The sequence below is a fragment of the Crinia signifera genome, chromosome 1, assembly GCF_055691185.1.
Source record: "Crinia signifera chromosome 1, ASM5569118v1, whole genome shotgun sequence".
NCBI classification, from domain to species: Eukaryota; Metazoa; Chordata; class Amphibia; order Anura; family Myobatrachidae; genus Crinia; species Crinia signifera.
Window position 1 is genome coordinate 41,820,278 of NC_139217.1, and position 25,091 is coordinate 41,845,368.

General features: G+C 45.8%; 1 protein-coding gene across 1 annotated transcript; it reads left to right on the top strand.

Annotated features, from left to right (window-relative positions):
- Positions 1 to 360: 360 nt before the first annotated feature.
- Positions 361 to 15,890, top strand: SPR (sepiapterin reductase). Its single transcript, XM_083189045.1, has 3 exons — positions 361 to 753; positions 11,327 to 11,617; positions 15,382 to 15,890. Exons 1-3 carry the CDS (start codon positions 444 to 446, stop codon positions 15,567 to 15,569), a joined length of 789 nt encoding a protein of 262 aa, XP_083045171.1. The 5' UTR covers positions 361 to 443; the 3' UTR covers positions 15,570 to 15,890.
- Positions 15,891 to 25,091: the final 9,201 nt, after the last annotated feature.

A 25,091-nucleotide genomic window follows, 5' to 3' on the forward strand; every position in this document is an offset into this window, starting at 1 on the left:
AGCTTACTGGCCCCATCTGTTTCTCCACCATCGATGGTAAATGTATTCTTTATTGACCATCGATGATTACGATATTCAACAATATCTAGATCGACAACTATGCGGTCATGGTCGAAACACGAGTTTTTCATGATGGGGGGGGGGGTTTAACCGCCTTATACCAACGTTATACCAAAACTGAGCATATTAAAGACCTGTCCCATTGTAGTGGCTGTGTCTGCGGCGCTACTTTGCTAATAAAGATTGTTTAAAGAAGAAAAAAACAACGTCAACAGTGAGGTTGCCAGGCACCGGGATGCTGCCCAGGTGTTTCTCATTGTAGTACCAATGTCTACTTCGCTAATAAAGATTGTTTAAAAAAAAATAATACAAAAAAAAAATAACACCACCGCAGCCACCATCAGCAGCAGTGGGGTACCGGGGAGGAGGAAAGGGGGCACGGGATGGGCGACTACGGAGCCCGCAGCCTGGGCACGGTGCTCTGCATCCTCACGGGCGCCTCCCGCGGCTTCGGCCGGAGCTTGGCCTGGGAGCTGTGCCCCAGGGTGACGCCGGGCTCGGCGCTGCTGCTTGTGTCCCGCACCGAGGATAAGACGGCGGCGGAGCTGGCGCACTTGCACCCTGAGGTCACTGTGCGCTGGGTGGCGGCAGATTTGGGCACGGGCGACGGGGTGAGAAAGACGGTGCAGGCGGCCCGGGAACTGCAGGAAGCGAGCACGGCGCCGGGCAGGCTCCTCATCATCAACAACGCAGGTACGCCGGTGTATCATCTGCGGTACTGCCAGGGGGCAGCTTGTGGGTGGTCTGAGCTGCAGCAGGTACCCATGTACAGAGCCATAGGGCTGGTGGCAGAGCAGGGAATGCTTCCTTGTGTCCTGTTGCTGTCCATGGTGGGACTGCAAGTTCCACAAGCATCAGTGAGTGCATGGCTGCCTGGAACATGTGGTTCCACCATAGTATTTACATGGCAAGTGCAAATCTCCATGAGTTTTGCAAAAGTGGCACTCTGAGTGTACCCTGTAGGTGTAGAAGATGGTGAGCAGACTGGCCCACAATGCTGCCTGGCACTCATTCTTTTTATAGGAATTGTACATCAAATTTGCAATTCCATAGTTCCCAACTTCAGAGGCCAGTATCTCGGGGTGAGGCGGTGTACAAGGTCCATCTCCTGTGTATGTTTAAGCTGATTACACACATGAAAGTTGTAATGCAACAATACGGCCAAACATACGAGGCTGAAGTTGGCTTCTTATTCGGCCAGCTTCTTATTCGAGTTCCAGCTTCTTATTCGAGCTCCAGCTTCTTATTCAGAACAATCACTTTTACAAGGGTTAATGAATCATGGACCAAAAATGTGACTGCAGAAATCAACACAGGGGGGTGGCCTACATATGACCCACTTGCAATTTCTTTTGACCAACAATGATTTGGGCAGAAAATGGGCACAAAAATGGGCATGGGTCCCAGATATCATTTTGAATAAGTAGCTGGTGTCCTGCAAGGGTTAAACAGCGTTGGTCAAAAAATATTACACTGGAAACCCACACAGGGGGGTCACTTACATATGACCCACTTGCCATTTCTTTTGACCAACAAGGATTTGGGCATAAATAGGGCAGTAAAGTGGGCATGGGTCCCAGAATCATTATTTTGAATAAGTAGCTGGTGTCCTGCAAGGGTTAAACAGCGTTGGTCAAAAAATGTTACACTTGGAATCCACACAGGGGGGTCACTTACATATGACCCACTTGCCATTTCTTTTGACCAACAAGGATTTGGGCAGAAATAGGGCAGTAAAGTGGGCATGGGTCCCAGATTTCATTATTTTGAATATGTAGCTGGTGTCCTGTAAGGGTTAAACAGCGTTGGTCAAAAAATGTTACACTTGGAATCCACACAGGGGGGTCACTTACATATGACCCACTTGCCATTTCTTTTGACCAACAAGGATTTGGGCAGAAATAGGGCAGTAAAGTGGGCATGGGTCCCAGATTTCATCATTTTGAATAAGTAGCTGGTGTCCTGCAAGGGTTAAACAGCGTTGGTCAAAAAATATTACACTGGAAACCCGCACAGGGGGGTCACTTACATATGACCCACTTGCCATTTCTTTTGACCAACAAGGATTTGGGCAGAAATAGGGCAGTTAAGTGGGCATGGGTCCCAGAATCATTATTTTGAATAAGTAGCTGGTGTCCTGCAAGGGTTAAACAGCGTTGGTCAAAAAATATTACACTGGAAACCCGCACAGGGGGGTCACTTACATATGACCCACTTGCCATTTCTTTTGACCAACAAGGATTTGGGCAGAAATAGGGCAGTAAAGTGGGCATGGGTCCCAGAATCATTATTTTGAATAAGTAGCTGGTGTCCTGCAAGGGTTAAACAGCGTTGGTCAAAAAATGTTACACTTGGAATCCACACAGGGGGGTCACTTACATATGACCCACTTGCCATTTCTTTTGACCAACAAGGATTTGGGCAGAAATAGGGCAGTAAAGTGGGCATGGGTCCCAGATTTCATTATTTTGAATATGTAGCTGGTGTCCTGTAAGGGTTAAACAGCGTTGGTCAAAAAATGTTACACTTGGAATCCACACAGGGGGGTCACTTACATATGACCCACTTGCCATTTCTTTTGACCAACAAGGATTTGGGCAGAAATAGGGCAGTAAAGTGGGCATGGGTCCCAGATTTCATCATTTTGAATAAGTAGCTGGTGTCCTGCAAGGGTTAAACAGCGTTGGTCAAAAAATATTACACTGGAAACCCGCACAGGGGGGTCACTTACATATGACCCACTTGCCATTTCTTTTGACCAACAAGGATTTGGGCAGAAATAGGGCAGTTAAGTGGGCATGGGTCCCAGAATCATTATTTTGAATAAGTAGCTGGTGTCCTGCAAGGGTTAAACAGCGTTGGTCAAAAAATATTACACTGGAAACTCGCAGAGGGGGGTCACTTACATATGACCCACTTGCCATTTCTTTTGACCAACAAGGATTTGGGCAGAAATAGGGCAGTAAAGTGGGCATGGGTCCCAGAATCATTATTTTGAATAAGTAGCTGGTGTCCTGCAAGGGTTAAACAGCGTTGGTCAAAAAATATTACACTGGAAACCCACACAGGGGGGTCACTTACATATAACCAACTTGCCATTTCTTTTGACCAACAAGGATTTGGGCAGTAATAGGGCAGTAAAGTGGGCATGGGTCACAGATGTCATTATTTTGAATAAGTAGCTGGTGTCCTGCAAGGGTTAAACAGTGTTGGTCAAAACATATTACACTTGGAATCCACACAGGGGGGTCACTTACATATGACCCACTTGCCATTTCTTTTGACCAACAAGGATTTGGGCAGAAATAGGGCAGTAAAGTGGGCATGGGTCCCAGAATCATCATTTTGAATAAGTAGCTGGTGTCCTGCAAGGGTTAAACAGCGTTGGTCAAAAAATATTACACTGGAAACCCACACAGGGGGGTCACTTACATATAACCAACTTGCCATTTCTTTTGACCAACAAGGATTTGGGCAGTAATAGGGCAGTAAAGTGGGCATGGGTCACAGATGTCATTATTTTGAATAAGTAGCTGGTGTCCTGCAAGGGTTAACAGTGTTGGTCAAAACATATTACATTTGGAATCCACACAGGGGGGTCACTTACATATGACCCACTTGCCATTTCTTTTGACCAACAAGGATTTGGGCAGAAAATGGGCACAAAAATGGGCATAGGTCCCATATATCATTTTGAATAAGTAGCTGGTGTCCTGCAAGGGTTACACAGCGTTGGTCAAAAAATATTACACTGGAAACCCACACAGGGGGGTCACTTACATATGACCCACTTGCCATTTCTTTTGACCAACAAGGATTTGGGCAGAAATAGGGCAGTAAAGTGGGCATGGGTCCCAGAATCATTATTTTGAATAAGTAGCTGGTGTCCTGCAAGGGTTAAACAGCGTTGGTCAAAAAATATTACACTGGAAACCCGCAGAGGGGGGTCACTTACATATGACCCACTTGCCATTTCTTTTGACCAACAAGGATTTGGGCAGAAATAGGGCAGTAAAGTGGGCATGGGTCCCAGAATCATTATTTTGAATAAGTAGCTGGTGTCCTGCAAGGGTTAAACAGCGTTGGTCAAAAAATGTTACAATTGGAATCCACACAGGGGGGTCACTTACATATGACCCACTTGCCATTTCTTTTGACCAACAAGGATTTGGGCAGAAATAGGGCAGTAAAGTGGGCATGGGTCCCAGAATCATTATTTTGAATAAGTAGCTGGTGTCCTGCAAGGGTTAAACAGCGTTGGTCAAAAAATGTTACACTTGGAATCCACACAGGGGGGTCAGATACATATGAACCACTTGCCATTTCTTTTGACCAACAAGGATTTTGGCAGTAATAGGTCAGTATAGTGGGCATGGGTCACAGATGTCATTATTTTGAATAAGTAGCTGGTGTCCTGCAAGGGTTAAAAAGTGTTGGTCAAAACATATTACACTTGAAACCCACACAGGGGGGTTGCCTACATATGACCCACTTGCAATTTCTTTTGACCAACAATGATTTGGGCAGAAAATGGGCACAAAAATGGGCATGGGTCCCAGAATCATCATTTTGAATAAGTAGCTGGTGTCCTGCAAGGGTTAAACAGCGTTGGTCAAAAAATATTACACTGGAAACCCGCAGAGGGGGGTCACTTACATATAACCAACTTGCCATTTCTTTTGACCAACAAGGATTTGGGCAGAAATAGGGCAGTAAAGTGGGCATGGGTCCCAGAATCATCATTTTGAATAAGTAGCTGGTGTCCTGCAAGGGTTAAACAGCGTTGGTCAAAAAATATTACACTGGAAACCCGCAGAGGGGGGTCACTTACATATGACCCACTTGCCATTTCTTTTGACCAACAAGGATTTGGGCAGAAATAGGGCAGTAAAGTGGGCATGGGTCCAAGAATCATCATTTTGAATAAGTAGCTGGTGTTCTGCAAGGGTTAAACAGCCTTGGTCAACAAATATTACACTGAAAACCCGCACTAGGGGGTCACTTACATATCACCCACTTGCCATTTCTTTTGACCAACAAGGATTTGGGCAGAAATAGGGCAGTAAAGTGGGCATGGGTCCCAGAATCATTATTTTGAATAAGTAGCTGGTGTCCTGCAAGGGTTAAACAGCGTTGGTCAAAAAATATTACACTGGAAACCCACACAGGGGGGTCACTTACATATAACCAACTTGCCATTTCTTTTGACCAACAAGGATTTGGGCAGTAATAGGGCAGTAAAGTGGGCATGGGTCACAGATGTCATTATTTTGAATAAGTAGCTGGTGTCCTGCAAGGGTTAAACAGTGTTGGTCAAAACATATTACACTTGGAATCCACACAGGGGGGTCACTTACATATGACCCACTTGCCATTTCTTTTGACCAACAAGGATTTGGGCAGAAAATGGGCACAAAAATGGGCATAGGTCCCATATATCATTTTGAATAAGTAGCTGGTGTCCTGCAAGGGTTAAACAGCGTTGGTCAACAAATATTACACTGGAAACCCGCACAGGGGGGTCACTTACATTTGACCCACTTGACATTTCTTTTGACCAACAAGGATTTGGGCAGTAATAGGGCAGTAAAGTGGGCATGGGTCCCAGAATCATTATTTTGAATAAGTAGCTGGTGTCCTGCAAGGGTTAAACAGCGTTGGTCAAAAAATATTACACTGGAAACCCACACAGGGGGGTCACTTACATATAACCAACTTGCCATTTCTTTTGACCAACAAGGATTTGGGCAGTAAAGTGGGCATGGGTCACAGATGTCATTATTTTGAATAAGTAGCTGGTGTCCTGCAAGGGTTAAACAGTGTTGGTCAAAACATATTACACTTGGAATCCACACAGGGGGGTCACTTACATATGACCCACTTGCCATTTCTTTTGACCAACAAGGATTTGGGCAGAAATAGGGCAATAAAGTGGGCATGGGTCCCAGATTTCATCATTTTGAATAAGTAGCTGGTGTCCTGCAAGGGTTAAACAGCGTTGGTCAAAAAATCTTACACTTGGAATCCACACAGAGGGGTCAGATACATATGACCCACTTGCCATTTCTGTTGACCAACAAGGATTTGGGCAGAAATAGGGCAGTAAAGTGGGCATAGGTCCCAGATGTCATCATTTTGAATAAGTAGCTGGTGTCCTCAAAGGGATAAACAGCGTTGGTCAAAACATATTACACTTGAAACCCACACAGGGAGGTTGCCTACATATGACCCACTTGCAATTTCTTTTGACAAACAATGATTTGGGCAGAAAATGGGCACAAAAATGGGCATGGGTCCCAGATATCATTTTGAATAAGTAGCTGGTGTCCTGCAAGGGTTAAACAGCGTTGGTCAAAAAATGTTACACTTGGAATCCACACAGGGGGGTCAGATACATATGACCCACTTGCCATTTCTTTTGAGCAACGCTGTTTAACCCTTGCAGGATACCAGCTACTTATTCAAAATGATGAAATCTGTAACCCATGCCCACTTTACTGCCCTATTACTACCCAAATCCTTGTTGGTCAAAAGAAATGGCAAGTGGGTCATATGTAAGTGACCCCCCTGTGCGGGTTTCCAGAGTAATATTTGTTGACCAACGCTATTTAACCCTTGCAGAACACCAGCTACTTATTCAAAATGATGATTCTGGGACCCATGCCCACTTTAGTGCCCTATTTCTGCCCAAATCCTTGTTGGTCAAAAGAAATGGCAAGTGGGTCATATGTATCTGACCCCCCTGTGTGGATTCCAAGTGTAACATTTTTTGACCAACGCTGTTTAACACTTGCAAGACACCAGCTACTTATTCAAAATGATGACATCTGGGACCTATGCGCACTTTACTGCCTTATTTCTGCCCAAATCCTTGTTGGTCAAAAGAAATGGCAAGTGGGTCATATGTAAGTGACCCCCCTGTGCGGGTTTCCAGTGTAATATTTTTTGACCAACGCTGTTTAACCCTTGCAGAACACCAGCTACTTATTCAAAATGATGATTCTGGGACCCATGCCCATTTTTGTGCCCATTTTCTGCCCAAATCATTGTTGGTCAAAAGAAATTTCAAGTGGGTCATATGTAGGCAACCCCCCTGTGTGGGTTTCAAGTGTAATATGTTTTGACCAACACTGTTTAACCCTTGCAGGACACCAGCTACTTATTCAAAATAATGACATCTGTGACCCATGCCCACTTTACTGCCCTATTTCTGCCCAAATCCTTGTTGGTCAAAAGAAATGGCAAGTGGGTCATATGTATCTGACCCCCCTGTGTGGATTCCAAGTGTAACATTTTTTGACCAACGCTGTTTAACCCTTGCAGGACACCAGGTACTTATTCAAAATGATGACATCTAGGACCTATGCCCACTTTACTGCCCTATTTCTGCCCAAATCCTTGTTGGTAAAAAGAAATGGCAAGTGGGTCATATGTAAGTGACCCCTCTGTTCGGGTTTCCAGTGTAATATTTTTTGACCAACGCTGTTTAACCCTTGCAGGACACCAGCTACTTATTCAAAATGATGATTCTGGGACCCATGCCCACTTTACTGCCCTATTACTGCCCAAATCCTTGTTGGTCAAAAGAAATGGCAAGTGGGTCATATGTAAGTGACCCCCCTGTGCGGGTTTCCAGAGTAATATTTGTTGACCAATGCTATTTAACCCTTGCAGAACACCAGCTACTTATTCAAAATGATGATTCTGGGACCCATGCCCACTTTAGTGCCCTATTTCTGCCCAAATCCTTGTTGGTCAAAAGAAATGGCAAGTGGGTCATATGTATCTGACCCCCCTGTGTGGATTCCAAGTGTAACATTTTTTGACCAACGCTGTTTAACACTTGCAAGACACCAGCTACTTATTCAAAATGATGACATCTGGGACCTATGCGCACTTTACTGCCCTATTTCTGCCCAAATCCTTGTTGGTCAAAAGAAATGGCAAGTGGGTCATATGTAAGTGACCCCCCTGTGCGGGTTTCCAGTGTAATATTTTTTGACCAACGCTGTTTAACCCTTGCAGAACACCAGCTACTTATTCAAAATGATGATTCTGGGACCCATGCCCATTTTTGTGCCCATTTTCTGCCCAAATCATTGTTGGTCAAAAGAAATTGCAAGTGGGTCATATGTAGGCAACCCCCCTCTGTGGGTTTCAAGTGTAATATGTTTTGACCAACACTGTTTAACCCTTGCAGGACACCAGCTACTTATTCAAAATAATGACATCTGTGACCCATGCCCACTTTACTGCCCTATTACTGCCCAAATCCTTGTTGGTCAAAAGAAATGGCAAGTGGGTCATATGTATCTGACCCCCCTGTGTGGATTCCAAGTGTAACATTTTTTGACCAACGCTGTTTAACCCTTGCAGGACACCAGCTACTTATTCAAAATGATGACATCTGGGACCTATGCCCACTTTACTGCCCTATTTCTGCCCAAATCCTTGTTGGTCAAAAGAAATGGCAAGTGGGTCATATGTAAGTGACCCCCCTGTGCGGGTTTCCAGTGTAACATTTTTTGACCAACGCTGTTTAACCCTTGCAGGACACCAGCTACTTATTCAAAATGATGATTCTGGGACCCATGCCCACTTTACTGCCCTATTTCTGCCCAAATCCTTGTTGGTCAAAAGAAATGGCAAGTGGGTCATATGTATCTTACCCCCCTGTGTGGATTCCAAGTGTAACATTTTTTGACCAACGCTGTTTAACCCTTGCAGGACACCAGCTACTTATTCAAAATGATGACATCTGGGACCTATGCCCACTTTACTGCCCTATTTCTGCCCAAATCCTTGTTGGTCAAAAGAAATAGCAAGTGGGTGATATGTAAGTGACCCCCCTGTGCGGGTTTCCAGTGTAATATTTGTTGACCAACGCTGTTTAACCCTTGCAGGACACCAGCTACTTATTCAAAATGATGATTCTGGGACCCATGCCCATTTTTGTGCCCATTTTCTGCCCAAATCATTGTTGGTCAAAAGAAATTGCAAGTGGGTCATATGTAAGTGACCCCCCTGTGTGGGTTTCCAGTGTAATATTTTTTGACCAACGCTGTTTAACCCTTGCAGGACACCAGCTACTTATTCAAAATAATGACATCTGTGACCCATGCCCACTTTACTGCCCTATTACTGCCAAAATCCTTGTTGGTCAAAAGAAATGGCAAGTGGGTCATATGTATCTGACCCCCCTGTGTGGATTCCAAGTGTAACATTTTTTGACCAACGCTGTTTAACCCTTGCAGGACACCAGCTACTTATTCAAAATGATGACATCTGGGACCTATGCCCACTTTACTGCCCTATTTCTGCCCAAATCCTTGTTGGTCAAAAGAAATGGCAAGTGGGTCATATGTAAGTGACCCCCCTGTGCGGGTTTCCAGTGTAATATTTTTTGACCAATGCTGTTTAACCCTTGCAGGACACCAGCTACTTATTCAAAATGATATCTGGGACCCATGCCCATTTTTGTGCCCATTTTCTGCCCAAATCATTGTTGGTCAAAAGAAATTGCAAGTGGGTCATATGTAGGCAACCCCCCTGTGTTGATTTCTGCAGTGAAATTTGTGGTCCATCATTCATTAACCCTTGTAAAAGTGATTTTTCTGAATAAGAAGCTGGAGCTCGAATAAGAAGCTGGAGCTCGAATAAGAAGCTGGCCGAATAAGAAGCCAACTTCAGCCTCGTGCCAAACATGCTAAATGGTCCATTGTGCAACATATAATAACCGCTGAAACCCCAACTATCTGGATGCCGAATGCATTTATGCCAGGGTCAGGCTGGGAGGGGGAGGGGAGGTGGAAGGCTGCTAGAAGTTGGGGGAGGGCAGAGGGAAATAGGGTTATAATACTCATTTGACCCCCGTCCATATTCCCTCCTTCAGGATGTAGGCATCTTGGCTGTCGGTAATTATACCACTATAACAACGGAGCATGCACTGTGAGATCCCATGTGATGCGAAGCACTTCAGATGGTATGACTTGGTCCCCCAATTCATCATAAAGTGAATGTGCAGTTGCTGTGACAGTTAGGAGCTGATTGCCTGCTACTTTATCTCCATCCAATTTATCACTCTCTGGGGGTTTGTGGGTACCCCGATAATTAGTCGCCCGATTTTATTTATTTTTTTATCGCATGCCATACACCCGATGGCATGCGATGCGATTTTAACGCATATATACGATATTAAATTGTATATGCACCCTAATGTGTGCTTTTAAGCACCCTAATGGGTGCTTACAATGCTTTAATGCACCCCCACGCCACCCCCCTCCCAGTATAAACGTGAACCCGAAGCGTGGCGAGCGGCGGCGGTACGCGTCCTACAACCTTTTCATAACCCCACTATCCACGTCGGCGTGGAGTTGATCTTATAAAGTGTGGCGAGCGCAGCGCGCCACCAAGCCCGAAGCGTGGCGAGCGGACGCGGATACCTGTGAAGCCCGCGAGGGGACGCGTATTCCTGTGAAGGTATCCACGTCCGCTCGCCACACTTTATAAAATCAACTCCACACCGACGTGGATAGTGGGGGTATGAAAAGGTCGTAGGACGCGTACCGCCGCCCCTCGCGGGCTCGCTGCGCTCGCCACGCTTCGGGTTCACGTTTATAGTGGGGGGTGGGGGTGCATTTAAGCATTGTAAGCACCCATTAGGGTGCTTATACAATTTATAATCGCATCCCATCGAATTGTATGCCATTGTACAACATCGGCCGATATCGCGTTGCATCGCATGCGATATGGTCTGCGATGCGATGGGCGCCGTGATAGTACACAAGTACCGGTTTGTGTACCCAACTTAACTATTGCACACACCTGTGAGAGGCGCCTGTGACACTTTCACATGCATAACACGCTTACCACCACCAAATGCATGACGATCAGAGTAGTGCAGTCCTGATCGTGAAAGTGGGGACAGTGCCCCCATAAGGACTGTCCTGCCGTAGGGTGTGGACTATTAGGCCATGGTCCACTGCATCTGTCATAAAGCTGGTGCTTACGATGTTGTGTGTGACAATGCACCAACTGGTATTACAGTGTGCTTGGGCGCTTATCATAGGCATCTCAGTCCGTACACATGTGGCCTATTTTCCTTAGTGGATCCGGCAGCCCAAAGCCGGATTTTCATGGTGACAATAGGGCTAATGTGGTGGTTCAGTTTTTTTTTTATTTTTTTTCTTGTTAAGCTGTTATATATAGGAGAATGTTATTGGCCACAGACTTATTTTAGAACTTGTCTCCTCTGGTTTACCTGCAGGGACCCTGGGAGACATCAGCAAATCGTTTGTGGACTTTACTGACCCTGGAGAGGTGGACAGCTACCTGTCACTAAACGTGTCCTCAGCCTTGTGCCTGACCTCTTCTCTGCTGGAGACTTTCCAGAGACGTCCAGGACTGCAGCGGGTGGTGGTCAATGTGTCGTCTCTTGCTGCACTGCAGCCTTTCAAGTCCTGGACCCTGTACTGCACGGGGAAAGCCGCTCGGCAAATGATGTTCAAAGTGCTGGCGGAAGAGGAAACGGACATCCGGGTACTTAGCTATGGACCAGGTTGTATTATTTATTTATTTACAGTTTCTTATATAGCGCAGCAGATGCCGTTACGGTGTCTTATATAATGCAGCAGATTCCGTTACAGTGTCTTATATAGCGCAGCAGATTCCGTTACAGTGTCTTATATAGCGCAGCAGATTCCGTTACAGTGTCTTATATAGCGCAGCAGATTCCGTTACAGTGTCTTATATAGCGCAGCAGATTCCGTTACCGTGTCTTATATAGTGCAGCAGATTCCGTTACAGTGTCTTATATAGCGCAGCAGATTCCGTTAGTGTCTTATATAGCGCAGCAGATTCCGTTACAGTGTCTTATATAGCGCAGCAGATTCCGTTACAGTGTCTTATATAGCGCAGCAGATTCCGTTACAGTTTCTTATATAGCGCAGCAGATTCCGTTACAGTTTCTTATATAGCGCAGCAGATTCCGTTACAGCGTCTTATATAGCGCAGCAGATTCCGTTACAGTGTCTTATATAGCGCAGCAGATTCCGTTACAGTGTCTTATATAGCGCAGCAGATTCCGTTACAGTGTCTTATATAGCGCAGCAGATTCCGTTACAGTGTCTTATATAGCGCAGCAGATTCCGTTACAGTGTCTTATATAGCGCAGCAGATTCCGTTACAGTGTCTTATATAGCGCAGCAGATTCCATTACCATACCTCCCAACTGTCCCGCTAAATGCGGGAACGTCCCGATTTTTGGGGACGTTCCCGCGTCCCACCTGCGGTGTCCCGCTGGGGGGGGGGGGGCGGGGCAGTTGGGAGGTCCCCCCCCCAATCTCACAGAATAGACGTTGTGCGCATGTGCACAGCATCTATTCATGGCCGAAAACGAGGGTGCGGTCTAATTTTCATAAACCGCGTCCTCATTTGCATATGCCTAGCCCCCTTTTCGGACGCTCGTCGCGCGAGTGTCCCTATTCTACACTTCAGAAAGTTGGGAGGTATGCGTTACAGTTTCTTATATAGTGCAGCAGATTCTGTTAGTGTCTTATATAGTGCAGCAGATTCCGTTACAGCGTCTTATATAGCACAGCAGATTCCGTTACAGTGTCTTATATGGCGCAGCAGATTCCGTTACAGTTTCTTATATAGCGCAGCAGATTCCATTACAGTTTCTTATATAGCGCAGCAGATTCCATTACGGTGTCTTATATAGCGCAGCAGATTCCGTTCCGGTGTATTATATAGCGTAGCAGATTCGTTACAGTGTCTTATATAGTGCAGCAGATTCCGTTACAGTGTCTTATATAGCGCAGCAGATTCCGTTACAGTGTCTTATATGGCGCAGCAGAATCCGTTACAGTGTCTTATATAGCGCAGCAGATTCCGTTACAGTGTCTTATATAGCGCAGCAGATTCTGTTACAGTGTCTTATATAGCGCAGCAGATTCCGTTACTGTGTCTTATATAGTGCAGCAGATTCCGTTACGGTGTCTTATATAGCGCAGCAGATTCCGTTACGGTGTCTTATATAGCGCAGCAGATTCCGTTACATTGTCTTGTATAGCGCAGCAGATTCCGTTACAGCGTCTTATATAGCGCAGCAGATTCCGTTACAGCGTCTTATATAGCGCAGCAGATTCCGTTACAGTGTCTTATATAGCGCAGCAGATTCCGTTACAGTGTATTATATAGCACAGCAGATTCCGTTACAGCATCTTATATAGCGCAGCAGATTCCGTTACGGTGTCTTATATAGCGCAGCAGATTCCGTTACAGTGTCTTATATAGCGCAGCAGATTCTGTTACAGTGTCTTATATAGCGCAGCAGATTCCGTTACAGTGTGTTATATAGCGCAGCAGATTCCGTTACAGTGTCTTATATAGCGCAGCAGATTCCGTTACAGTGTCTTATATATGGCAGCAGATTCCGTTACAGTGTCTTATATAGCGCAGCAGATTCCGTTACGGTGTCTTATATAGCGCAGCAGATTCCGTTGCGCTTTACAATAGTAGACAGTGATAAAACAAACTGGGTAACAACAGACAGACTTGGGGGTTAGAGGGCCCTGCTGCAAGCTTACAATCTAAAGTTGTATGACGCAGCAGATTCCGTTACAGTTTCTTATATAGCGCAGCAGATTCCATTACAGTTTCTTATATAGCGCAGCAGATTCCATTACGGTGTCTTATATAGCGCAGCAGATTCCGTTCCGGTGTATTATATAGCGTAGCAGATTCGTTACAGTGTCTTATATAGTGCAGCAGATTCCGTTACAGTGTCTTATATAGCGCAGCAGATTCCGTTACAGTGTCTTATATGGCGCAGCAGAATCCGTTACAGTGTCTTATATAGCGCAGCAGATTCCGTTACAGTGTCTTATATAGCGCAGCAGATTCTGTTACAGTGTCTTATATAGCGCAGCAGATTCCGTTACTGTGTCTTATATAGTGCAGCAGATTCCGTTACGGTGTCTTATATAGCGCAGCAGATTCCGTTACGGTGTCTTATATAGCGCAGCAGATTCCGTTACATTGTCTTGTATAGCGCAGCAGATTCCGTTACAGCGTCTTATATAGCGCAGCAGATTCCGTTACAGCGTCTTATATAGCGCAGCAGATTCCGTTACAGTGTCTTATATAGCGCAGCAGATTCCGTTACAGTGTATTATATAGCACAGCAGATTCCGTTACAGCATCTTATATAGCGCAGCAGATTCCGTTACGGTGTCTTATATAGCGCAGCAGATTCCGTTACAGTGTCTTATATAGCGCAGCAGATTCTGTTACAGTGTCTTATATAGCGCAGCAGATTCCGTTACAGTGTGTTATATAGCGCAGCAGATTCCGTTACAGTGTCTTATATAGCGCAGCAGATTCCGTTACAGTGTCTTATATATGGCAGCAGATTCCGTTACAGTGTCTTATATAGCGCAGCAGATTCCGTTACGGTGTCTTATATAGCGCAGCAGATTCCGTTGCGCTTTACAATAGTAGACAGTGATAAAACAAACTGGGTAACAACAGACAGACTTGGGGGTTAGAGGGCCCTGCTGCAAGCTTACAATCTAAAGTTGTATGACGTTCCCTATGATTCACTTATATGTCTGTGGTCAATTGTTCAATATTGTGCCCTTTGTTATACATGTCAGGACCCCTGGATTCTGTATTGTATACACCACACTTGGTATTTAATGCAGATTACATGTGATGAGCATGTGGCGATGTTACAAGGTGCAGCCTGTGCCTTTTATTTCTTGGACAAGGCTCAAACCCTTCCATGCATAATATAGCCTGGGTTATTGCTTTCCACTTTTAGCTGCTTACCCCTGATCTGTCCAAGAATGGGCCTTTCTCTACCTGACAGTCTGTGTCCTTGTCCTGTGTTTGGTTTCTGTCTTGTCTGCTCTCCTGGGCCTTCATACTACCCTACAGAGGTAACTTTATGCTGAGGGTGGGAATGAGCTGCTTAAAGGCCCATACACACTAGGCGATCTTGGGCTCAAAATCCGCTCATTTTGAGCTCCGTCGCCTAGTGTGTGTACCCTACGATGGAACATGAGCGTTGATGCAGGTGATCCGTTGCCTCGTTTTGGAAAATGGCTCAATGTGTATGCACTACTTTAGTGAAAGATATCTTTCAGAGGTTTTAACAAAATCTTTTGAAATTAAATCTCTTAAGATCCATACACACTGGGCGATTATGCCCTGTTGACAAAGCAGTGTGGGGTAGCAATCTAAGCATGCGTTGTTGCATATCTCGGCCAGACTTACACTTTGTCATAAGACTAACCAAGGGGTATTCTGTCCCCACAGGACCCTTGGACACGGATATGCAGGAGCAGGTGCGGACTCATTGCGCTGATCCCCAGCTCCGCCTTCTATTTATTAATATGAAGAATGAGGGCAAGTTGATTGACAGCCGGGTATCTGCCCAGAAATTGCTGGATGTTCTGCAGGCTGACTCCTTCAAATCGGGAGACCATGTGGACTACTACGATTAATGGGGGGGGTTTGTACTTCTACACACCTTGTTTGGTAATCTGTGGCCTTATTCTGTGTATCTCTCCGGTACACCACCTGTGCTGCTGAGATAATAAGACATCTAGGGTTCTGTCTATAAAAGCTGTAAGGAAACCAAAGGGAAGTGGCTGTGATGCCTCTGTGCAACTTGTCCGTCAGTGTCAGTGCTGTTCACACTTCCACCCCCCCCCTGCCCCTGACATGATTACCTGTCTGTAGCGAGAGTGTTGTCTAGGACACACTGACACATAAATTACCTCATCATTACTGTAATCTACGAATGAATAAATAATATATTGTTACATTGTGTCTAATTTTTTCCAGCTAATGGCTTCCACCCCACCAGGGACAGAGGGAAAGGCTACGTGCGGTGACATATGTTCCAGCTAAGGTAACTGAAGGGTGGGGGGAGAGGAGAGACCCCTTAACCAGATCTTAATCCCAGGTGTGACATGTGAAAGTTTTAGAAACAAATAAAAGGTGACGTGTGTGTGTGTGTGTGTGTGTGTGTGTGTGTGTGTGTGTGTGTGTGGTGGGGATGGGGTCGCTGAACGAACAATTGGGGGTATTTAAGTTAATACTTATATCTGACTGTGATACATATGCCCAACTCCTGTAACACTGACCTAGTTATTACCACATTATTAGTATGTGGTAATGGGAACAGCAGTGATCTCATTCTGCAAAGGTTGAACAAAAATGCAGTTTAATTAAACGACCGATATATCAAGGGAACATCGGCCAGTGTGTACGATTACTATGTCTGTGAACAGCGTTGTGCTGATGGCCAATAGATTGACGTATCGTTCTGTGTGTAGCGGTGATCTGCTGACCATCCGCACCCCCGCACATTAGTCAGTGCCGGTGCTCAGGCCCGGTGACAAGGGAGGACAAAGGGGACACCCCAAGGTTCTGGTAAGTAAGCCTATAGGATTCAAAATATGTACTATATGAACTTAACCTCTTTCACTCCAATTCTTCTTCCAATCAATACTCCAAACCAAACCATTAATGGGTTCAGGGCGCTTCCAGGTTATGTTCCAGCATAGGAGTTTTTGGGAGGACGGGGCCCCAACATTTCTGTAGGTTGTGGGAGGGCTGCCCAGCACAGGGCAAGGCTATCCCGCTGGCCAGATCCCTCCCCACGAAGAGTTTTGCTGCACAGGCCGGACATGTTTTATGTGGCAGTGGCGTGTCCCCTGAGCGGTCTAGACACTCCTGTATTGTCACATAGAACGCAGACGAGATGCCAGTGCAACTGTCTGTCATCGGCTGTGAAACTACGATTGCCTGTGATTGCAGTCTCAGGGCGCACATGTGTGGAAATCGAGGAATAGTGATTTCCGCACCTCTGCATTTGTGTCTGAATCAGACCCCTTATCAGACTGATAATACCGTTAAGTATGGAGTACAAGGGAGTAGTACTAAGCAGGTATAGATGAAGCATGAGTGGTCTGCATACAAGACACTACGAGTTGCACTGTATAGTGGTAGTGGTCCATGTATAGAGAACAGGGGGAATTGCACCGTGCATAAAGCACAGGATACATGTTCCGGGCTCTCGGAAATACCACATCCATCTTGGGTGCCAGCACTATAACCCTCCAATCCTCCCTGTACAGGGTACTAGAGCAACTAAATGCCCAACGTTTCCCATCTAGTAAGTTATTTCCGGAGAATCTGCTGATGAGCCATCGGTAGAGATTGCCGGATCGCAAATTGAGACAATTACTATAACACAACAAACAGATCGCTCTAATCCCTGGAAACTGATAGGAAGTGATTCATTCACAAATTTCCTGTCATTCCCACCTGTAGGATTACTCTCAATTAAACTCAAATTGCCCCATTACTGCCTTAGCCCAGTCAGGAGGATTACTGTGTGTCACCGACGGGGATTCTTATCATGTTTTCTACACTCATTTCTTGTTTTTGTTGCTTTTTTTTTTTACTCTGAAACATCTTAATGAATTCCCTGCGGAGCTGTACATAGTGTGCGCGGGCAATTTATGGGTGACATGATAATTGCCTGACAGCCGCCATTGTTGTACACCAGGTAACTGCTATATATGGTGAGGAGATATGTATTTATATACAATTCACCGGCACAGAGGAATCTTAACCCTTTAGCAACCATGGGTGGTTTTTGCTTGTGTGAAAATTTGTGTCTCACGTCTGTGCTGTACAATTACAGGTCGAAGCCCCCCCCATGTTATTGATGCTCTCCGTCTAAGTCCCACTTAGGCATTTATTTGCCATGTGGTCGACCGTGCGGGACAGGGGTGTGGCGGCAAGAAACCAAGAAACCAGATGAGCCATGACTGTTTTCAGGACATCCTCCGCCTACAACTGCGTTCTTGTACGCACAAAGCATATCACCTGTGTCTCAGTTCCTACAGTCACTCTGCCTGTCCATAGGGGCCAATTGTTGAGCGATCTGCATCTGACACTGCGTATTTTTACAGAGTACCGGATTGGTGCAGTTGCCGGTGGGCGTTTCCATAGAAATCTAGGTTTGTGTCATTTGCATATTTTCGTGCATGTTCGGCGTTCGGGATTGAAGCTGGGAATTCATTTGTGGCCTCCTCTGATTCAGGCCCTTGTTTCCATTTTAAAACAGCAAGATTGTGCTTGATGCACATGGAAACATTGAGGAAAGTTGATTTATTACCCTCTGATTTTGCAAATGACCCCCTTTTATTCTGGCAGATAGGCAGAGATTTGGCCCAGAACTCTGTATATTGGTCTCTGATAGGCCACAGCCCCAGGAGGAACTTATGTTTTAAGGGGTCAGTTACTAATAACGAAATAAAACGACATCAATTAAGAGAGCGCGCTGTGTTGATCTATAATTATTTAATGAATATAAATTATCACATTAATAAAAACCACACATACAGACAATAAATAAATGAATAATAAAAATCAATGATGATGTCCAGAATTATACCACACAATTTAGCATCATTTCCCCTATATATTGGTCCATCAGTTTGTACATAGATCTTAAATTGATGTCACATTCTGATTAGAAGTGGGGAGCTCCTATTAAATTTGTTGTCGTCGCGTTAAAGTGCCTCCAGGTGTTTTATTTGAAGAAAAGGAGGATCTCCTTATTGGCTGCACTTGATGGATAAAGTTTTAAACTTTGTGCAGTAATGGTATCAGAAAGAAATATTCGGTCTGTCTACGTCAATGGAGATTAGAGGACAACCTGCTGGTATGGATGGAATGACAGCAGCGGGAGAGGGGATGGTGCGGAGATGGTTATTAATTGTTCGCTACAACCGGCGTGGCTCTGGTGGAATTAGAGCCGGTGCCGGGAGCAAACAGTCGCACTAACACCACTTGATGTCCTCACCCATGTGACTCACCCACACGGCCAGAAAGACATGGTTATAGTTCAACAGGTCATTAGTTCAACAGTGATCTACAGTCAAAAGGTCCACATGGGTTTTTTGAGCAGACATGTGCCGACAGGCGGTATTTCATGCTCTACCGTCCACTAGGTCGTGGTGGGAGAATAAAATAGTGTGCCGAGCACAGCGAGCAATGCGGTGCACTTTAAACTGTGTCCATGTCGACTGTGTTGACATTCAGGTAAAAAAAAACAGTGAAAGCCCCATGTTGACCTTTTGACTTACGACCTAGACATTGTTGAACTAACAACCTTGTCTACCTATAACCATGTCGACCTAATGGTGTCGACCATCATGCTGTAGACCAAATGATCCCAACCCCATAATAGTTAAGGGGCATTGGGGCAGATGGACTAAAGGTGCCCATACACTAGTAAGATTTATCTTCAGATCTGGCTGGTTGGAACAAAAACATGGTTATGGATGAGTGACAGTTTGGCGGTTTTCCAGCATTTCCAAGCAGATGGTCAACTGTCATTTGCTCTAATCCATAGCCATGTTTTTGTTCCAGCCAGATCTGAAGATAAATCTGCGTGTGTATGGCCACCTTTAGTCTGGTGAAGAGATACAGTGGAGATAAACTGGAAGGAGATAACACACCAGCCAATCAGCTGTGTTTTGAAAAATGATATTTGGGAATTGATTGGTTGGTGCCTTATCGCCTTCCACCTTATCGCTTCACCAGCCTTAATAAATCTGCCCCAGTATTCTTTGTAAATGATTAGATATTGGGTAATAGTAAATATTGCACATATTACACATACAGGCAGCAATGATGGTGTAGTGGTTAGCATTACTGCCTCACAGCACTGATGTTATGGGTTCCACTCCCGCCATGGACTGTGTGGAGTTTGTATTTTCTCCCCGTGCTTGCGTGGGTTTCCTCCGGGTACTCGGGTTTCCTCCCACAATTTAAAAATATACTGGTAGGTTAATTGGCTCCAAACAAATTAACCCTAGAATGTCTGTGTGTGCATGTACATGTGGTAGGGAATATAGATTGTAAGCTCCACTGGGGCAGGGACTGATGTGAATGTTCAAATATTCTCTGTACAGCGCTGCGGAATATGCGTGCGCTATATAAGAAACTGGTAGTAAATACTATTATATAACACTTGGGGTACTACAAGTGTTAGCATGCATGTGTCTCGGACATTAATTGATTACTGTTGTCTGAGATGACAATATATTATATTATCCACTTGATAAGTAAAATGTAATACTTAGTAATGTGTTTAATACGTATTTTGAATATAGCATCTTGTATGGTTCCAGCAAGACAGCTGGATGACACTGGGTGACAGCAGCCATACAAGTACTCCTTGCAATATGACTATGTGACAGCAGAGGGCACTCTAAGACCATGCATTAAAGTAATATTTAGAAACGTCTTCATTACTTCTATAGTTACGTTTATGATCTGGATTTAAAGTTAAGAAAACAATCCGGCTTCAGGGCACACATTTGCACCGTGACAAATGCAATTTGCATACATTTTTGCTAGAAGTGAATATACCGGCCGCTATTGCATTTACTAATGCGGGGCAGTGTTATTCTCATACTGCAATGTAGAGTTGGGTCAGGCCTCGCATGTTCCCAAATCGAATTCTTTCCATACATTTACTTTTGTACATTGGTCACAGGACATCATTTTAATAATTGGTTGATGACCGGTCAGCATTATCTAATAAGCTTTTTCAAAGAACTGATAAAGTTTCTGAGAGGCATGTGCTATATGGGATCAGTGGCAGGAGAAAATTCCCTATTGGCAGATCCTGGGGTGCAACAATGTGAGTTGGCTCCCAGTTTAGAAGCACATGAATATAAAGTGGGGCAAGTATTATATAGTGTAGGACCACCTGAGCAGAGGTACCTTAAGGTGGCTGGTGGCAAATGTGCAGTACGGACGGTGTAATGGTTAGCATTACTGCATCACAGCACTGAGGTCATGGGTTCGATCCCCACCATGGTCCTAACTGTGGTATTATATAAGAGTAAATCGGACTACATTTGTGGTGGTTAATAGGTAAGTAGAACAGCCTGTCATTTATTTTTTTATTTACATCTTTACCGACTTGTTTTATAACTTCTTGTAACCTCTACGACCATACTGTATAAATGCAGCAATATGTACCTGTTACCTAGGAGACTGCATTCAGCCATGTACCTCCTCAGCTCCTGTTGTCCTCCTGCTCAGCTGCATTCCACTCAGCTGCCATTGAAGAACAGAAAACAGGTCAAGTGAAACTTTAAAAACAAATCATTAATCCCTATGAGGATTAAAAATGCAATTCATACTCCCACTCAGGACAAAACACACACCTTCCTGCTACATAGACTGTGTGACTGCACTCAACCTGTGACTTCCACCAATAAGAGACTAACCAGCTACATAGACTGTGTGACTGCTCTGGGCCCACTCTATCACACACTTACCTGTTAGGAATGCATTCAATATATAGATACAAGAAAGCGGGAAAGCATCCTCGGCCCCCAGGCGCATCACCGTCCTCGGCCCCCAGGCGCATCGCCGTCCTCGGCCCCCAGGCGCATCGCCGTCCTCGGCCCCCAGGCGCATCGCCGTCCTCGGCCCCCAGGCACATCGCCGTCCTCGGCCCCCAGGCACATCGCCGTCCTCGGCCCCCAGGCTCATCGCCGTCCTCTGCCCCATCACTATACTTGGTACTTGTGTAGTATCACGGCGCCCGTCGCGTCGCATACCACTTATTAAGGTATGCGATGGACCCGATTTGAGGTTTTTCCCGGGATGAGGGTACAATTTTAATATCGCGTCTCATCGCATGCCATTATAATGGCATGCGATGCGACGCGATTTTAATGTTAAATGCCCACCCAGACCCGATTTTTAATTGTATCCCCACCCTGATGGGTAATGACAATGTTAAATGCCCCCCCCCCTTGTTAACGCCACCCCGAAGCGTGGCGAGCGCAGCGACCCCGCGAGGGGCGGCGGTATGCGTCCTCCGACCTTTTCATACCCCCACTATCCACGCTGGCGTGGAGTTGATTTTATCTAGTGTGGCGAGCGGACGGGCATTACTTCACAAGTATTATGTGTCCCCTCGCGGGGCTCGCACTCGCCACGCTTCGGGCTCGGTGGCTCGCTCCGCTCGCCACACTATATAAAGTTGATAGTGGGGTGGCATTTTACATTGTCATTACCCATCAGGGTGGGTGTACAATGTAAAATTGGGTCTGGGTGCCTGTACAATTAAAAATCGGGTATAATCGCGTTGCATCGCATGCGATCATATGGCATTGCATGCGATGCAATGCGATTTTGTGGTTGTACAATGCCCTGCAATGGAAATCGGGGGCGCCGTGATAATACACAAGTACCCTATACTCTGCCCCCAGCCCCATCACCTACTTCTGACCCAGCCCCATAACTTTCCTCAATCCCCTAGCCCAGTGGTTCCCAAACTGTATGCCTAGTGTGCCTTGGGACACTGGCAGTTGATGCCTTGGATTGGTGGTCTAGGAGAAATTCATAATTATTATGGGCAAAGCAATAGGCAAAACCAGAGTTGGTGGCCACCAATCATGAAATATTTGGGCAAACAAATAATTGATCCTTAGGGTGGCATAGAAATACTATTTAATTCATTTCATTTTTTTTGTCCTCTAAATTTATCAACAAGAAACTGTTGACCTAGGGGGAGGGGGGCGCCATGAAAAATCTTCGCATATTCTAGGGCGCCGTGGTACAAAAAGGTTTGGGAACCACTGCCCTAGCTGCATCACTTTCCTCAGTCCCATCTCCTTCCACCGCAGACTGTCTCAGCATGGACAGGGACGATATGAGGCAATGTGACCTATAACATCTGCCCAGCACTACAGATGTGCTGCGTCATGTCTAAAGGTGCCCATACACTAGTAAGATAGTCAGATCTGGCTGGTTGGAACAAAAACATGGTTATGGATGAGTGACAGTTTGTCAGTTTTCCAGCATTTCCAAGCAAATGGTCAACTGTAATCTGCTCTCATCCATAACCATGGTTTTGTTCCAACCAGCCAGATCCGCAGATAAATCTGCGTGTATATGGCCACCTTAAGGGCTCTGGCAGTGACTACACAGCACCACTGTACCTGCTATACTGTAACCGCCATTGCTGCACTTCTGCCTATACCACCTGCGTGAGCTGCAATTATTTTGCTGAGAAGTCCAAGTGTGATGATACAGCTGTATGAGTGCAGGTCTTCTAGTGGAGTGGTTCCCAACATCGGTCCTCTGGACCCCCTAACAGTGCATGTTTTCCAGATCTCCTCACAGAATCACAAGTAAAATAATTAGCTCCACCTGTGGATCTTTTAAAATGTGTCAGTGAATAACGAGTGCACCTGCCGGGTGACCTGGAAAACGTGCGCTGGAGGGGGTACTTGAGCACCGAGGTTGAGAACCACTGCTCTAGAGGTTTAAAGTCCTGACTCTGGCTATGTTGATCATGACTAAAGACTGGAACGTAAGTCCAGTTGGATGTTATGCTGCAGTCTTGTCCATTGCAATGAGCGTCTATCATACAGGATTCCATCACAGCCAACACTCCTAGATCTCTGCTAGACAGACATTTAAGGTTTGTATCTACCCCCGGCCAATCACTGAGATCATCCCTGGCAGTCCCTGAGATCAGCCAGCCCTGACAGTTCCTGAGTTCATGCCTGGCAGTCATCCATGACAGTCTCTGACGTCATCCCTACCAGTCACTGACGTCATCCCTACCAGTCACTGACGTCATCCCTACCAGTCACTGACGTGATCCCTACCAGTCTCTGACGTCATCCCTACCAGTCACTGACGTCATCCCTACCAGTCACTGACGTCATCCCTACCAGTCACTGACGTCATCCCTACCAGTCACTGACGTCATCCCTACCAGTCACTGACGTCATCCCTACCAGTCACTGACGTCATCCCTACCAGTCTCTGACGTCATCCCTACCAGTCACTGACGTCATCCCTACCAGTCACTGACGTCATCCCTACCAGTCACTGACGTCATCCCTACCAGTCTCTGACGTCATCCCTACCAGTCACTGACGTCATCCCTACCAGTCACTGACGTCATCCCTACCAGTCACTGACGTCATCTCTACCAGTCTCTGACGTCATCCCTACCAGTCTCTGACGTCATCCCTACCAGTCTCTGACGTCATCCCTACCAGTCACAGAGCACAGCCATGACCGCCACAGACCAGGCCGCCTTCATTTTGGTGATAATCAATCAGGCTATCAGCTTCTATATGCATTTGACTTGGGAATTGAGGCAAGCTGTGTGAATCCAGGTTAACGCTTTAAAGAACATGTTACAAGTCAAAGTCATTAGTTCTGAGACAGGGAACATGTGGGACTCAGGCCCTATGCGCCATTTTTCTCATGTCTGCCTCCTGCCGCATTCCTCTTCCACCCGATGGTCCTCACTGCCAATGTCTCTCAGCACCTGGAGGGTTGTTTAGACCTGACCGGGCCGGTGCTAATTTGTAGAACCCTGAGATCAGTTATTCGCCGCCGCGCCAGAGTGTAATGCCGCACTGCGCACGGCAGCGAAAGGACTGCAAGCAGCTCACCATGGAGTGAATTTACCACTGCAGTCTGGGCCAGATGTACTAAGTTTGAACTATGATAAACCACCAATCAGCCCCCTACTGTCATTGTAAACCCATCCTGTGGAATGACAGTTGGGTGCTGACTGGCTGGTGGGTTATCCTTCTCCGTTTTATCACTTTTCAAGTTAAGTATATCTGGCCCTCTGTGCGTAGCTCAGGACTTACTCCGTGGCTACGATAGAACCAGTCCGATCGAGGCCGGATCTGACGTCACAGACCCTCCTTAAAATGCCTTGGCACACCTGCATTTTCCCTGACCCTCCCAGAGATAGCTGTTTACCACACCCAAACGCCGGCTTCCTGTCAATCAACTTGCGAACGACCAGCAATTAAAAAAAACGCCACTGGCACTATGATCTGTGTGCATGCAGTCATTCGATAATCGTTCGCACTATGAAGTTGCAGCCATGCCATCAGGCCTTAATAACCCCCCCCCCCCCCCCCTTCCTGACCCTGAGC